General features: G+C 46.1%; 1 protein-coding gene across 4 annotated transcripts in view; it reads left to right on the forward strand.

The window, feature by feature from the left end:
* The first annotated feature begins 15,477 nt into the window (after positions 1 to 15,477).
* ank3b (ankyrin 3b) overlaps positions 15,478 to 17,657 on the forward strand; it is a 250,423-nt gene continuing 248,243 nt past the window's right edge. For all 4 annotated transcript variants that reach the window (XM_079845616.1, XM_079845625.1, XM_079845626.1 and 1 more), the window contains exon 1: positions 15,478 to 15,562. In XM_079845616.1, the coding sequence (XP_079701742.1) occupies positions 15,524 to 15,562 (39 nt within the window). In that variant the 5' untranslated portion in view covers positions 15,478 to 15,523. The remainder of the gene's footprint in view (positions 15,563 to 17,657) is intronic.

Here is a 17,657-nt window from a genome sequence, read left to right on the forward strand (position 1 = left end):
CACTTAATGGTTCAAACATTGTACCCTGAGGGGGGTGCCGTGTATCAGCATGATAATGCAACACACAGCAATACTTGTGACAGTATTGTTTGATGAACATGAAAGTGAAGTTGAACATCTCCCATGGCCTGCACGGTCACCAAATCCGTTTGATCGGACCACACGAGCCAGCCTTCGCTCCACACGTGCATCATTGAGCCTTGGCCACCCATGACCCTTTTGCCGGTTCACCACTGTTCCTTCCTTGGACCACTTTTGATAGATACTGACCACTGCAGACCGGGAACACCCCACAAGAGCTGCAGTTTTGGAGATGCTCTGACCCAGTTGTCTAGCCATCACAATTTGTCCCTTGTCAAACTCGCTCAAATCCTTACACTTGCCCATTTTTCCTGCTTCTAACACACAACCCCTGTTCTTAGCCTTGTTTTTTTAGTTTCTGTCTGGTTAATTTAGTTTTTTTCCCCTCTGCCCTTTTCTTTTTGAGATCTCCCCAGATCCCCTGTCTACTTTGGCTGCCGGATCCCGTCCTTCTTCTTGCACCCTTCCTGCTTCTTCTCTGCCCGTTAGCCCCAAAAGATTCTACCACCGCCAGGTCTCTGCCTCCACTCTCCAGGGCTGCGTGACCTGCTTCCGAAACCTGGAAAATGCTGCCTTCGGAGGTCACATTTCAAGGTAGGAAGGCATCAAGGCACGTCCGAATCTATTGTTAGCTACACTTCCTGTCTCCTGAGATACCTTCATCTGATCGATTTTTGATAGGCAGCATAGATTTATCCTTCGCTGCTTTTGATATCCCACAATCCTGTGCTTTCCATTCTGTGACAGTTGAGCTGAAAAAAAGATGGCGTCCAAAGTTGAGTGTGCTGGTCAGTTTGTGTGTAAATGTAAGTTTTTTTACCAAGATTTTCCACTTCTGATGTAATTTCTAGCGAGAAATTACTAATGTAGTAATTCAATATTTGTTTAGTTCTCACCAAAGCTCTCTCTATTTTACACTGCCTTAGAAGTCTGTCTGAAATCAGTTTCGTGAGGTACCTTCATGCACAAACGCTGCCTTACAAGTCATTGTCTGTTAAGGCAGCAAGGCAACGAGTCACTGCCTAGGTTTTCGGACACAGCCCAGGTTCACTCTATCCCTCACCTGCCATTGCCACTCTGTCCCCAGGCGTTAATCAGTGAGTTCACCTCTTTGTTCTTAAACTGTCCCCCAGTGTCACTGGATCTGCTCTACTGTTCTTTCTAAATGTCCCTTGTCCGACGCCTCCTGTTGGGCTGATGTAGCACTACCTTGTACCTGGCTGGAATACTTCCTGACCTGATCCCCCTTCTGACTGTGGCCTCACTTTCCTCCCTGTGTAACAGTTTTTGCATGCCACTGTTATTCCCGCAACTGATTTCTCCTCTTTTACCACCCAGACTCTTTATCTACCCACACACACACACAAACGCTCTCTGAGGGTTATGCGTCTTGATCAGTGGTTGCTATTTTGCGGGCTATGTGAAGTCAGAGCTCGTAACCTGGAGTATATCGATCTAGTACGAGTTAACGGGTGGTAAGTCACAGGTCTGACTGCCGTTCCAGTGCACTTTCACAGGTAGAAGGTTGGAAAAACACGGGTTACGGATTGCCTGGAATGCAACATTAGAAACACCCTCACAACTGCGGTAACTTGTTTTTTGTAATTTGATGCAAAAGTAATACGTGTTTGCAAAACGGCCTGAATGCACTTTAATTAGTTTGGACTGCTTATTACAGCTCAGACAACATATACTTACATGTTTATCACTTTTAGCAGTGTTTTATGTAACTTCAAAGGGTTTCCTGTATAATGACACCAACATTTTTTATTTAGACCACTGTACATTTTAAATTGACATTTAAAATGTATGGGAAGCTTTTCAATTTGGGTAGGCCAAATCCAGGCGGAAATGGTACCAGAGTAATTTAGAGTAAATAAGTTACCTTGATGCATATCTCCAGAAAGTAGAGACTCTAAGCTTTAAAATGGTATCACATATGACATTTAAAATTGAAAGTATATACATGATGATGTCATTCTTGACCCTGTACAGGGTCCGCAGAGCTAAAACTTGCACTGTGATTTTGTTGTAAATGTAATGCGGCACCTGTGAGTCAAAACACCCCCTTGGTACAAATTTATTTTATGCTAAAAATCCAATGCCATGAACACCCTGGACATTTTTCATACTTGGTTTTTATTTAATGTCATTTAAAAAAATGTCCCCCCATTCTACCCAACACACCTGATGCATATTCTTTTTTCTTCGTTAAAAACCTTGCTGTATTTTTGTGAAGTTAATTAAGAAAAGGTACACCGCCATCTTGGAAACACAAAAAAAATTATTAACAGTCTTAATATGAATGTTTATTTTATAGCTTATTAATCGATTTTTTTTTATTATTATTAATAAAAATAATACAGTGTTGTTGAAAATGTCAAGCATTTTTATATTAGGGGTTTGAGAGTCAGGGTGATTGTCATGGTTGGTTTACTCTGCAGACCTGAAGACTATAATTCAACACCTTTTAAGACTGAGCTGCCATGAATGCCTTGCATTGCTGGAACATGTTCCTGGTATTTTAAAGACAATTCGCCTAAAGAACAAACATCATTCCAATAGTGACTCAAAGGTCTCAGTATTTACCCTGCACTGATCAAACAATGTTTCCTTTTTACTTTTATTTACTGAAAGATTAAGTTATATTACCATGTTGACAGTTGCCTTAAAAGTTAAAAGCAAACTTAAAAGTTGTCACTATTTAAACAGAAACCCACATTAGAAACTGGATGTAACTAAAGGCAAGGCCGGGGCTAGTTGTCATAGTTTTTACTCCACTGATTATTTCATGTTGGTAGTTCTTATTTTATTTTATAGAAATTGAGCATTATACCATTATTGTCAAAGGAAGGGAAAAAAAGTGAATTAAACTCTCATTTTGTGAAACTATGTCTGAATATGGGACATGTTACCATATGGAATTTGGGGTAATTTAAAATCGGAAAATTAGGAGACAAAACACTTTAGTCTAAACAATGTGTAATTAATCTGTTCGACAACATATAACATGTGACAACTTGCCCCAATAGGTCCCTTTTGAAAAAATTATTTGGCTATAACTTTGCAACTACATGTCAACTAACTTTCATTAGAGTATTAGTCGACACTCTGCTTAATATCTGCTAACTCTTTATAGTGATGGTCCCTCAACAGACATTCCACTGACTATACGTAACTTTGAAACTACATATATACCTAACCAGCAGCCATATCACCCTGTAGCCCAAGACTGGTTTCCCACTGAAGCCAAGCAGGGCTGAGCCTGGTTACCTGGATGGGAGACCAACTGGGAAAACTAGGTTGCTGCTGGAAGAGGTGTTAGTGAGGCCAGCAGGGGGTGCTCACCCTTTGGTCTGTGTCGGTCCTAACGCTCCAGTATAGTGATGGGGACACTATACTGTAACAAGCACCGTCCTTTGGATGAAACGTTAAACCGAGGTCTTGACTCTCTGTGGTCATTAAAAATCCCAGGATGTCCTTCGATAAAGAGTAGGGGTGTAACCCCGGCATCCTGGCCAAATTTGCCCATTGGCCCCTGTCCATCATGGCCAATATATATATATATGTACGATTGGCTTGATCACTCTGTCTCCTCTCCACCAATCAGCAGGTGTGTGGTGAGCGTTCTGGTGCAATATGGATCAACTCTGTCATATCTTTCAGTTCATTTTTAATTTGCCCTTATCACAACAAAGAGTCCCAAGAAGTTGGAAGCATTCTATTATTGTGCCTATAGCCAGGTGCAGCTCCTCAAAATCCTTGAATGATTTTAGACCTGTAGCCTTGACCTAATTGGTTATGAAAAGCTTTGAGAAAATTATCAAAGAGGCTGTCCTACTGCAGGTTGGAGATCAGTTAGATCCACTGCAGTTTGCATACAGGTCTGGCAGGGGTGTGGAGGATGCTGTGATCACACTACTGCACTTCATTTTTAGCCATCTGGATAGAGCTAAGACTCATGTCAGACTTTTATTTGTTGATTTTACTTCTGCTTTTAACACCATTCAGCCCTTTCTGCTCGCTGAGAGACTGATTGCGGATTTTAACCTTGATTTGAATTTGGTGGGCTGGTTATTGGATTTTTTAACAGACAGATCCCAGAGTGTGAGGGCCAACAGCACCCTGTCTGAAGTCATTTTTAGATCCACTGCTGTCTATCTCCTCTCCTGTACATCCTGTACACAAACCAGTGTCCCAGTTTATACCAGGATAGATACATACTTAAGTTTGCTGATGATTCTGTCATTGTCAGCCTGCTATCAGGGAATGAGCGGGACCATGGGCCAGTCCTCAGTGACTTTGTAGAGTGGTGCGATAGCTCCTTTTTACAGCTAAATGTATCTAAAACTAAGGACATGGTCATTGACTTTCGCAGGACACCACCTCCCTTTACAGTCACGGTTATTAAAGGCACGGACTAGGGCTGTAACGATATGCGATATGAAATCGAAATCGCAATACGCAGGTCCACGAACCTGTATCGCGATGTGAGAAGGCAGAATAGCGACACACCCCTTCCAACTCCCAGAATTATCCTTCCTGTCCAGATCCAATGCAACCACATTTTTAAATTACTATATGTATTATAGTAAAGTTAAGTTGAAGTTAACATTATAAAATACGTAGACCTACACCACAAAACTAGTTGAGGATAAATTCTTTAATTTTATCTGTAAGCGTCCTCCAATTACGTGTGATACCTTAAGCTTTCCAATCATGTGACGCGTCACGCGAGCTAGTTGAAGAACGCGAGGAAACATGGCAACCAACCCAGAGATTGCGGACCCTCCTAGTACTTTTAAGTCAGCAGTATGGCAACATTTCGGCTACCGGGGGAGAACAAGGATGGCAATCGTGTAGTTGACAAGACCCACACAATTTGCCGTAAGTGTTTCAAGAAGCTTCCCCAACCGGCCGGCAACACAACCAACATGCAGATGCATATCTTAAGGCACCATCCCGACATCAGTTTAGCTCGTGCACAGAAAACAACCCAACAGCAGCAGCCTACACTACCTAGTTTATTCCAAGCAAAGTTTCCAGCCAATTCAGATCGAGCACAAAAAATTACAGATGCAATTGGAATTTTTATGTCACTGGATATGCGCCCTTTTTCGGTTGTTGAAAACGAGGGATTCAAGTATTTACTTAGTGTGCTCGAGCCCCGTTATGCATTACCGAGCCGGGCGCATTTCTCTCAAAATGTGCTACCAAAATTTCTGGAGAAAACAAAGGCTAAGGTGGAGGAAGGGTTGAGTACTGCTGAATCCATCGCAATCACCACCGATGGATGGACGTCCCGTGCCACAGACAGCTATATGACCATAACCGCACACTATATTACGGCCGATTGGCAAATAGCAAACCCCGTCCTCCAAACACGCGCTGTGTATGAGAGCCATACAAGCGACCATTAATCGGAAATACTTAAAGAGGCAGAGTTCTGTTTGTTTTTCAACAGTATTTTATTACAAAGAAAACAGAAGTGTTATAGCTTTGGCTATATAATTTAATTTACTTAGGTATTTTGTTAATAATTTACATAGTTAATATTGTTATTTGGTGTTCAGTTTATACAGGTTTTTCAAATGTTATTTAAAGGAGCTGTATGTAGGACTGTGGCCAAAACTGGTACTGCAATCACTTTCAAATTACTGTAGAGCGGTGGATCCCCTCTCCCCCTCCCCCTGACTCGAGGTTGCCAGATAGGCTGCAGGATGCAGCAGGAACGTAGGCTGCTACACGGAGCTTTCAATGGCAAGTGACGAGTCGTACACAGTAAGTTTTTTTTCTTTCTGTTAATTATGTTTATGCTTCAAGAGCGATGTTTTGTGAAGTAATTATGAATCGCAAAAATTTACTAATGGCGATTAGCCAAATATAATCGTAAATATGAACGCGTATGTGACAGTACATTCCCACATGAAACAATACTATAGTAAAATTACAGCAAAGCTAAATAACATTAGCAATGGTCATACAGGTCAACTTGCAGCATGTTTTGTCCACTATATATGCGAAGAACGAATGAGGAATCATTTTTACTGAGGTAACGTTAGGCTACTGTCTCAAATACGTTTACACGGTGCTAATAGGCGTGCTAATGTTGTTTTCCTCAGCGTCCCAGCATAATGACAGAGAAACGGGCTCTGATAATGCATTACTAATGTTAGCAATGACGACTCGCCGTTTTTATTTACCAAACAATTCCTTAACGTTACCTTTTCAATTCAATGTCCCACCTCCTCCATCTGCGCTAACCTAACGTTACTTTGCACGAACATGCATAACTTTGTTCGACTGTCATGAATATTTGAAATGTCCATTTACATTAAGTACAAGTTAGCCAAACATAGATGAACCTTACCTGTCCAGGAGAAAATTAGCAACGATGGCATCAGTCTTCAAATTATTCTCCGTTTTCAGCCGTCTTTATCTTTCAAAGGCATCTCAAATCCTTGTTTTATTTCGGACACTGTCACAACGTTTTTCTGATTCATAACGAGGTCGTTTATTTTTCGTAAAGTTAGACATTGTTTATCCAAAAAGTTTGTAGCTGCAGCTGTGGTAACTAGAGCAGAGCTGGCAACCCGAATGCAGAAACACTACTGACTTTATGATTGGTAGATAGGTGGAGGGTGGCGCTTCAGGCATGACACAACATGTCAACATCAACATCAGTTGAGGGCTGCAACTTCACTTTTAAAATGACAATATCTTGGCCGGACAACCGTTGTCAGTGATATAAATATTTGAAATTAACATGATTTCTTAATGTCTAGTGACATATCAGGGCCATTTTATGATTAATTGAAATACATTTCTTACATACAGTTCCTTTAATAAAAAAAATGTTTTTCCTCAAAATATCATTTGAACTGTTTTGTCAACTGTTTTGTTGTTTTTTTCTTGGGCACATTTATAAAAGTTACTTAAATGTCCTAATTGAACTAAGGCCTAATCCTGGTTTAGTCTAAGCCCTGTCTGTGAAACCGGGCCTTAGAGTCATAGCTCATTCACAGGATCATCCCCTAAGAACAGAGTTTGAGCTTTTGCCCTCTGAGCGGCGCTATCGAGTTCCTAGCTGCAGAACAAAGAGAATGCAAATATCTTTTATTTCGTCAGCTGTGAGGCCCCTTAATGGCACTTAGTACTTTATAATAACTTGTTCTGTATTTTATTTATTTATTTATTTGCACATTATGTACATTGGGCGTTATTGTGAATTCCTTCTCTGCTGGTTGGTCTTTGTTGGTGAGTGTTGTTGTATGTTTATGTGTTTTATGTGGAGCATTTGCTGCAAATCCAATTTCCCCTTGTGGGACAATAAAGGTACTTTGACTTTTACTTTGACTTTGATATGGCTGCCGTCGCATCATCCAGGTGGATGCTGCACATTGGTGGTGGTTGAGGAGATTCCCCCCTTCTATATGTAAAGCGCTACACTCAAAAAACTGAACTTTCACTGTTGTTAGTTGCACTCAAATCATCCTTGTTCACATTACTTAAAAAACTCATGCAACTACATGGACTTAAATTTATTGAGTTGTTTCTACTAAAAATTTGTATTGTCAGTATACTTAATAAGTGTTTGTACGGTCAGTTTAACATTCCTGAGTGAAAAGAACATAGTGGGCAGTGGATCTGTAGTTCCCTTTCGTTCAGTCACTACGACGTAACGTTAGTGACTAACGAATGGGGGTTTCGCTTAGAAGCCTATCAACTTCGAGTTTTGAGAAAACGCCCAATGGCGTGCCAATGCCATGGGGCATGCGGAATTTGCATACGTAGCTCCGCCTCACTGCGTGAGTATATAAGGAAGTACGAGGCAATATCGCATTATGTTTCTGCTTTCGGAGCCAAGAGTACCTACCTCTTCACTCCTACAGCCTTCTGAGACTCTGTCAGCTTCTTCGAGACGAGCAGCTTTCCAGTCGGTGTTGGTGTGACGGCGCGTTCCAGTGATCGCATACTTCCTGCCTGCTGATCTGTGCAGTGGTCCGCCTGACAGCTGGTGTGTGTTTCCCTGGGCGCTTCGGCATCGACTGCGAGGCTTTCCTCTCACAAAAAGAGCTTGCGCGTGGCACGTCTTTTTCAAGACGGCTCGCCCGTGCACTTCCGGGTGCGATCGATTTTCCGCTGCTGTCTGAGGACGCATTCACTGCTCGAGCGTGTTTGGGCTTCAGCGCGCACGGGCAGTGTTTGCGGATGTGTCACGTTTCCATTACGGGGGCGTGACCATCGCGATGTCACGGTCGAGACTCAATGATCTCCGTGAGGAGAGAGAGTCCCCTCTGCCACACCCCAATCTACCGTCCCCGAGTGAGATGGTACTTTGGCTGGTGGCCAGGGTGACCTGAGGGCGGTGCTGTGGTATTAAGAACCCCGACGTTCATTCCTCGGGCCACACCCCCCTCTTATACATCGCCTCCGCGAGTGTTGGATTGAATCTACGGCCCGTCTCTGACGCCCCGTTCGTTCAGTTCACGCTCCGGATAGCAGTGAGATGTCGATCGCCGCATCCCAAGGTGGGCTGGAGTCCTTTGGGGATGACGATTAGGTTGTGCTCCGCCTCCGGGTGTGTCAGCACTGCCTGATCTGACCTAAAGTTGACAGCCATGTTATCTCGGGCAGCCGCGAGTCTCGCGCTGGTGTGGAACTCCGCCCAGTCGTGGGTGCTCGTGGTTGCGCGATTGGTTTTTGGGGGCGGCACCCGACAGCTGTTGGGCCCCGCCCCCAATGCCTTTCGCTCCCGGGGTGCATGAGGAGATCACGCGGTCCCGGAAGTCCCCGTGCTTCTCGCGACCGTTTGGTGGCCTCCTCCGCCTTCTCTGCCCTTGATGGGGCCGCGGCCTAGGGTACACTGGGGCCCCCTCCCCCCCCACTGTTGAACTCTCTGTTGCGCACTACGGTGTCCACAGAGGGCTTTGACGTGGCGTGGTGTGGCTGTCCTAAGCACCCCCCCCAAAGCCTGTGGGCTCGTCTACTTCGGTGGCGTGGTCCCGCAGTGCTACGGGCAGGCCGCCGCCCCTTTGCACATGCACAAGGGTGGAGCCGACCCAGGGCTCTTCATTGAGCTGCGTGCCGCAACTGACCCCGCCCCCGGGCGGTGAAGGTGGCCACACGCTCCCTGGGTCGGGCGATGTCCACAGCTGTGGTCCGGGAGAACACCAGGCCTTACCTGGTGATGTGGAGGACGTTGAGCGGGCCCGCCTCCTCAACTCACCCATATCCCAGGCTGGCCTCTTCGGCGGCGCGGCTGAGAACTGCGCCCAACAGTTCTCGGCCGCCCCAGAGCAGACTGAGGCTGCAACACGTACTGCCCCGGCGGCCAGCTGCTGCACCAGCCGCCGGCCCAGTCGCCTCAGTCCGCTCGCCGCCGAGGGCGCCCTCCCTCTTCCCGCCCGGCCCCAGCAGCAGCCTTCACCTGGGCCGCGCCGTGGAGGTGGTTGAGGATGTCGCCCAGTCCGCTCCCCAGACTGGTTAAACGCCAGGATGGAGGTGGACAACTCAGAGATGGGTTCCAGTTCTTCCCAGGGGATGGTAGCAGGGCCTCTCCTTCCCCCGGTGGAGGGCCGGGGGAAAATCCTTCCGCTGCTGGCCCCCGGGCTAGCAGCGCTTGGGAAGAACTCATGTTCCTGTCTCTGAGCACCCAGAGACTGGTGATGACAGTGCGCGCCACCCTCGGGTCTCGCCACTCGCATCCCTCTCTGTCGCCAGCCCCCTGGTAGAGCAGACCCCAGTGGAACGCGAGTCCTTCCCTGGTCTCCTCTGTCAGGGCGCAGCCGTTAACCGTGCTCCGACCCGGGGACGCCCAACAGCCTCCCCTGTCCGCGCCGGTAACGCTGCCTCGCTGCCCCACCCAGGGTACGTCTGTCGTCCGGATGACCCCGTTGGTGCAGTCTCTGGAAGCCTGGCTTCAGCTTCCGGGGCTGTCCCGCTGGGCTGCCCGGACCATCAGGCTCGGCTACGCGATTCAGTTCGCGCAGGCTCCTCCCCGTTACAGGGGAGTCCGCTATACCATGACCGGGGCCCATGCCCCCGTCATGCGTGTGGAGATTGCCACTCTACTGGCGAAGGGTGCGATCGAGCCTGTCCCTCCAGCCGAAATGAGGTCGGGGTTCTACAGCCCCTACTTCATTGTACCCAAGAAAACCGGTGGGTTACGGCCAATCCTGGACCTTCGCATCTTGAACCGATCCCTTCACCGGCTTCCGTTCGAGATGTTGACTGCGAAACGCCTTTTCGAATGCGTTCGTCCGTACGATTGGTTTGCAGCGATTGACCTGAAGGACGCCTACTTCCATGTCTCCATCCTTCCTCGACACAGACCGTTCCTACGGTTTGCTTTCGAGGGGCGGGCATACCAGTACGCAGTTCTCCCATTCGGGTTATCTCTGTCCCCTCGCGTCTTCACGAAGATCGCCGAGGCAGCCCTTGCGCCCCTTTGGCAGCACGGGGTCCGCATCCTGAACTACCTTGACGACTGGCTCATACTAGGCCACTCTCGAGAGCAGGTTTGCGGACACAGAGATCTGGTTCTCCACCACTTAACCCGTCTGGGCCTTCGGGTCAACTGGGAGAAGAGCAAACTTTGCCCCGTGCAGAGGATCTCTTTTCTCGGTATGGAGATCGACTCGGTCGCCATGTACGCGCAGCTTTCGAGCGAGCGCGCGCAGTCTCTGCTGACTTGCCTCCGACAAATCGAGAGCAAGAATGCGGTTCCACTGAAACTTTTTCAGAGGCTCCTGGGGCATATGGCATCTGCAGCCGCGGTAACGCCGCTCGGATTGCTTCATATGAGACCGCTTCAGCACTGGCTTCGCGATCGAGTCCCGAGATGGGCATGGCAGTCTGGCACGCTCCGGGTCCAAGTGACTCGGGCCTGCTTACAGACACTCACCCCGTGGTCGAACCTCAGCTTTCTACGGGCTGGTGTGCCCTTAGAACGAGTTTCCAGGCATGTTGTCGTATCGACGGATGCCTCTGCCACGGGCTGGGGTGCCATGTGCAATGGACAAGCAGCCGCGGGCTCCTGGACAGGACCCCAGCGTCTCCTGCATGTCAATTGCCTCGAGTTGCTGGCAGTACGGTTCGCCCTGCACCGCTTCCGAGCGTTGCTGAAGGGTCAACATGTGCTTGTCCGGACAGACAACACGGCCGTAGTAGCGTACATCAACCACCAGGGCGGTCTACGCTCCCGCCGCATGTCTCAACTCGCCCGCCATCTCGTCTTATGGAGTCAGAAGCGCCTGAGGTCCCTTCGTGCTGTCCATATTCCGGGAGTCCTGAACCACGCAGCCGACGAGCTCTCGCGGTTTCAGCCTCTCCCGGGAGAATGGAGACTCCATCCCCGAACGGTTCAGCTGATTTGGGAACAGTTCGGCGACGCACAGGTAGACCTGTTTGCCTCCCACGACTCTTCCCACTGCAGCCTGTATTATTCCCTGACCGAGGGCACGCTCGGCACGGATGCACTGGCGCACAGCTGGCCGCGGGGCCTACGCAAATATGCGTTTTCCCCCAGTGAGCCTACTCGCACAGCTTCTGTGCAAAATCAGGGAGGACAAGGAGCAGGTCCTTTTGGTCGCCCCGTACTGGCACGGCCGGACCTGGTTCCCCGAACTCATTCTCCTTGCGACAGCCCCTCCCTGGCCTATTCCTCTGAGACCGGACCTCCTCACTCAGAGACGGGGCACCCATTGGCACCCGCGTCCCGACCTTTGGAACCTCCACGTGTGGCTCCTAGACGGGACCCGGCAGGTTTGAGTGGCCTACCACCTACGGTGGTCGCCACCATCACTTCCGCTAGGGCAGAGTCCACTCGGCATGCCTATGCGTTGAAGTGGAACCTCTTCGTCACCTGGTGCTCTTCCCGCCAAGAAGACCCCTGGAAATGTCCGATCGGGTCCGTGCTTGAGTTTCTCCAAGAGGGGCTGGAGCGAAGGCTGTCTCCCTCCACCCTCAAGGTATATGTGGCCGCAATATCTGCCCACCACGATCTCTTGGAGAACAAAAAGGTAAGTCAGCACGACCTGGTCATCAGGTTCCTGAGGGGAGCTAGGAGACTGAATCCTCCTCGCTCTCCTCTCGTACCCTCTTGGGACCTCGCAGTAGTACTAACTGCTCTGCAGAGACCTCCCTTTGAGCCTTTGCGGTCGGTCGATATTAAGTTTCTGTCTATGAAGACGGCTCTGCTGACCGCATTGGCCTCAGTCAAGAGGGTCGGGGACCTGCAGGCATTTTCGGTTGACGAAGCGTGCCTGGAGTTCGGGCCGGCTAACTCTCACGTGATCCTGAGACCCCGGCCTGGATATGTGCCCAAGGTTCCCACCACTCCGTTCAAGGACCAGGTGGTGAACCTGCAAGCGCTGCCTTTGGAGGAGGCAGACCCAGCCTTGGCATTGCTCTGTCCAGTACGCGCTCTCCGCGCCTACGTAGACATGACGCAGTGTTTCAGGACCTCAGACCAGCTCTTTGTCTGTTATGGTGGAGAGCGGAAGGGAAGTGCTCTCTCAAAGCAAAGGCTGTCTCACTGGATAGTGGACACCATTGCTTTGGCTTACCAGCAGCAAGGCCGACCATGTCCCCTTGGTGTGAGGGCACACTCCACCCGGAGTGTGGCTTCCTCTTGGGCTCTAGCGCATGGCGCCTCGCTAGCAGACATCTGCAGAGCTGCAGGCTGGGCGACACCCAACACATTCGCCAGATTCTACAATCTCCGAGTGGAGCCAGTGTCCGACTATGTACTCGCCCCCCCGAGGGGCCGGTGATGGGCCAGGCTCAGGTGTCTTCGCTTGCTCGCCACTCCACTCCACGGACTGGATACGTGCGATATTTTCCTCAGGTGAGCTCCCCGAGAGCCCTGAGCTCCTCCAGCACTGTCGACGCCGACATCAGTTCAGTCTGCCCTCTCGAGCCCAGACCCTCATGTCCGGCCAGGTGCCCCATGTGCATGGTTCCCTCTGGCGACCCCCACATGTGTATTTCACCGTAAGTCTCCGCAGTGAGCGGGTTTCTTCCCTTGGCGTGTCCCCGCCACCCCTAGGGTTAAAAATCCACCTTCGGCTGGTACCCTAGAGATCTTCCATATGCAACCCTCTCCGGGTCATATGTGTCTCTTAAGTCCTCCCCACGGGTAGGCATCTTGGCATTCCCTCACTGGGATATGCTTCCCAGTGTACCTTGGTAATCCTGTGTTAAGTGGGAGTCCTTCGTCCGTACTAGTCTTACGACAGGGAACTCACACTTACGCAGGGCGCTGGAAGACGGCTGAGTGGCGGGATTATATTGGGACCCCCATTCGTTAGTCACTAACGTTACGTCGTAGTGACTGAACGAAAGGGAACGTCTCGGTTACGGATGTAACCCTCGTTCCCTGAGGAGGGAACGGAGACGTAACGTCCCCTTGCCACATCAGCTGTGTTGCCTGGAACGCAGGAGTTCAGTCTTGGCTCCTCAAGCAGGTAACATAATGCGATATTGCCTCGTACTTCCTTATATACTCACGCAGTGAGGCGGAGCTACGTATGCAAATTCCGCATGCCCCATGGCATTGGCACGCCATTGGGCGTTTTCTCAAAACTCGAAGTTGATAGGCTTCTAAGCGAAACCCCCATTCGTTAGTCACTAACGTTACGTCTCCGTTCCCTCCTCAGGGAACGAGGGTTACATCCGTAACCGAGACGTTCCCAGCATGCTTTGCAAGAGACTGCATTAGGAGAGTAAATTTAGGGATTAAAGTGGATTTATGTGGTTTTCAGTAAAGGGAAAGATGTTGTTAGTTTATGTTAGTTATGTTCAGTTATGCCGGACATTTAGAGGAGTTTCTGTAATTTTGTGGTTACCATTATGCAGAAGATTGGTGCCTGTGTTTAGGCTCTGGGGACTCATGTACACACATCAAAAGGATGGAATTCCAGCCCTCAGTTTAATTAATCTTGTTCAATGAGATAGTTTTGCATTTTGTTTCTAAAAAAATATGCGTGTTGTTATTTAATAGTTGTCCACTCATGCTTGTAGAGCAAATAGCTAATTTAATAAGGTAAATTAAATCGATAAATGTGTTCACCCAACATAATAAACGTTTATAAATTAAACATAACATTATTATTAAGTAAACTGCACATATAAATATTATTTAAAAGTGATAAATTCAAATTTACATTTACTCAAAGAAATGTTGTCAGCTTTACTTGAATTTCTTTTGTTCATATAACTAAATTATTATTTGTAAAAATTACTCAGTATAGTTGTGTGGAAACCGCTGCTTTTTTGAGTAAATTCAACAAGTCATTTTTTTTTTAGTGTATATAAATGTAACAAATTGTTATTGATTATATGTCAACTTATTTTAACCCTACCAGTCTACTCTACTAACACTAATGAGAGTTAGTAGACATGTAGGTGCAAAATTACTTATAGTCAAGACTCAACACAATATGTTAAAGGGACCATCAAAATAAAGCGAAACCAAAATCTGCCTTATAAATTAACCTAATGTGCAACATTGTGTTCTTGCTTACACAAGATATATTCAAATGTAAAAATTAGAATTTTACGTAAACCACTGCTATAGAAGGGTTAGGGTTAGGGTTAGGGTCAGGGTAAGGTAAGAGCAACAATAAGATGATATTGGATTATTGCCCTGCCCAATGCAACAACACAACAACAAACATTGTGGAAGACACATTTGGAAACATATGGCTTGGAATTGTACATAGTAAACTGCTAGAGAAACAAAACACATTTTGACCCAAACCTCATAAATGCATCCCTTGTGACAAGCCCCGATCTCCCGTACAATAATACTGCATAGTCAATGTCATGAAAAGCCCTTATAGATAAAACAATGGCGCCATCTAGTGTTATTTAAAGAGCAGCAATAACTCAAATCCCATCACTTCAATCTAAAAGCTTAAGTTTATTAATTTTGCAAGTTAACTGTTGCCTTGCCACAAAAAAAACTACAGTAATTCTATTTTCTTTTTTAGATGATATTGGATTATTGCCCTGCCCAATGCAACAACACAACAACATATGGAAGACACATCTGGAAACATATGGCTTAGTCTGAAACTGTTTAATGAATGTACGATGGTGTTCAATGATAATGTTTTTGTAACCTATTTTCTCCTAAAGTGTTCGTATCACTTAGTTACAATATTTATTGCTCTTCAATAGTCGCCATCAATTCGGATCTTCGGTGCTCAATAAAGTAAAGTAAAGCCAACTTTAACACATTGTCATTTTATATATTGTATTGTCATAAATGTTTCTCGAAAACATTCGTTATATGTAACAGGAAACTTTTTGAGTGTTATGGCATACTGGCATGCATATTTTTTTTTAGGAACAGAGCCAATGGACAGAGCAGGAAGTTGCTGCACACAGGGACAGATATTTCAATGTGTACAGTTGCTCCAGGATCTACTTCAACATGGCCACCGTCGGCACAGGTGAAAACGAACCTGCACAGGTGAGAGGACATCACGCCTGATTTCTTCTCTTCACTCTCCTCTCACTTTCTGTCACTAAAAGAGACATTTAATGCAGATGTGAGTACTTCTGTTACTTTAGAGTGCGTGACAGCTGTGAAAGTCACGGTCTTGAGTGTTATCCAGACTCCAGAGTGTGCGGTTTTGATATTTTTGTTTGGTTAATGCCTTTATACAAATGTTTCTAAGCATGCAGTTTTGGTTGAGCGGAATAAATGTGAAGTGTATCTTTAAAAAGGTGAGCGCGTTTCGCGGGGATTTCCTGACGCGCGCTCTCTCCTGCACTTGACCGTTTCGATTTTGAACGCGTTTTATGATATGAATGGGTGTTTTTTTTTCGTGTTGTGAATGATTTTCCCGTTGCTTCAAATGTCAGTTGACAGTTAACACATATTGACCAACGTGTGTGATTGTCATAATCATTGTTAACTTTTACATTTTCTGTAGAACTGAATGCTTCCTTTCATTTGAAACTCACTGACAACTCGACCAGTATGGTTAAGAAGTGGTTTCCAGTGCACTGCTAGGGGTTACTAGGTAGTTATATTTGCTAAGAGTGGTCACCAGAGGGTTGCCAGGCAGTTGTTAGGTATTCAGAGTGGTTCTGTATATGTTGCTATTTGGTTGCTCATGTAGGCTATATTGCAAGGTGCATTTTGTCAAAGGAGCCATCAAATCTCTGTGATTTTCTTATCATTAATTATAATGTTATTACTAACAATACTACTAAACTACTAATACATAAGCCAACACTTTCACTTTCATTTCAATATTGCAATTAATTTTGATTAAAAAGTCCTTAGCATACTTATTATGCATAATTATGCACATGAAATATCAGTAGGCTACTTGTACAAATATCTGTTAATTTTATTAATGAAAGTTATTATAAGTAAAAATGCACCAAGGCAGCATTTATTTTATTTAAAAAACATTAAAAAATGTATTTTAGCGAAATATTATTACAATGTGAAATAAATGTTTTCTATTTGAATACATTTAAAAGTGTAATTTATTCCTGTGATCAAAGCTGAATTTTCAGCATCTTTACTCCAGTCTTCAAACTCACATGATCCTTCAGAAATCAGTCATTTGCTGAGTTTGGTGGTCAAGAAAAATGTCTTATATCAGTGTTGAAAACTGTTGTGCTGCTTCATGTTTTTTGTGGAACCCATGATGCATTTTCCTTCCAGAATTCTTTGATGAATTTATTTGAAATATAAATCATTTGTAACATTATAAATGTTGTTACTGTCGCTTTAATGCTGCCTTGTTGAATAAAAGCATTTTCATTTTTTTTTTTAATCAATAGTGTCAGGATGTGGTGAAGAAATACATAACTGTAGACTGTTTCTTATTCAAATCCAAATTTGCATTCTCATGTGGTATGTTAGTGTTTCTTCGCTGCTTGAAACGTTTTTGTGTGATAGATCTTGTAACTTTATGGTGTTTATTGTGGAGGCTTGTGCAGACGACATGTCTGATAAGACATTTTCTGTAGTGGAAGTACAAAGTTAATGGTTTATTATCATAGTGTTGGCAAACAGTGTTGGTGGAACAAGGTAATACAGGTTATTCAGATGTCCAGAGTAGATTGGGTAGAGAAATCTTGCCCCTGAAGCTAGAAAGAGACTGAACGACATGCATTTACTCTTTCCATCCCATGTATGGAGATTATCAGTGTGTCTGTTCCTCAGTCAGGAGTCTGTCTGTCATTCCTGACAAATGCCTGCTTGCCTCTAAGGGGCTTCTGGGCTTAATATGATTCAGTTGTCTGCATTTCCCTTTCATTTATGCAATTGGCACTTGTCCACTTTTTGTTGCTGCCACAACAACAGCAAGGCCTGCGTGATACAGTTATTATCTCAGCTGGGCCCTAGTTGAAGATCTGAATGCAGCACATTCAAGTTGTCTATTCTCAGGCTTCTTTTGGAGACAAACAAATGAGCCAGTGATGCGTTGATGATGCAAATGTTATAAGTGCTGGCCCGTGACTCGCTGGGGCTGTTGGTTTGTTTGACTGACACAGCTGGCGATGATACAGATATGAATGAATGAATGAATGAGACACTCTTT

Source organism: Gobio gobio, assembly GCF_949357685.1.
Source record: "Gobio gobio genome assembly, chromosome: 20".
In the NCBI taxonomy this organism is placed as follows: Eukaryota; Metazoa; Chordata; class Actinopteri; order Cypriniformes; family Gobionidae; genus Gobio; species Gobio gobio.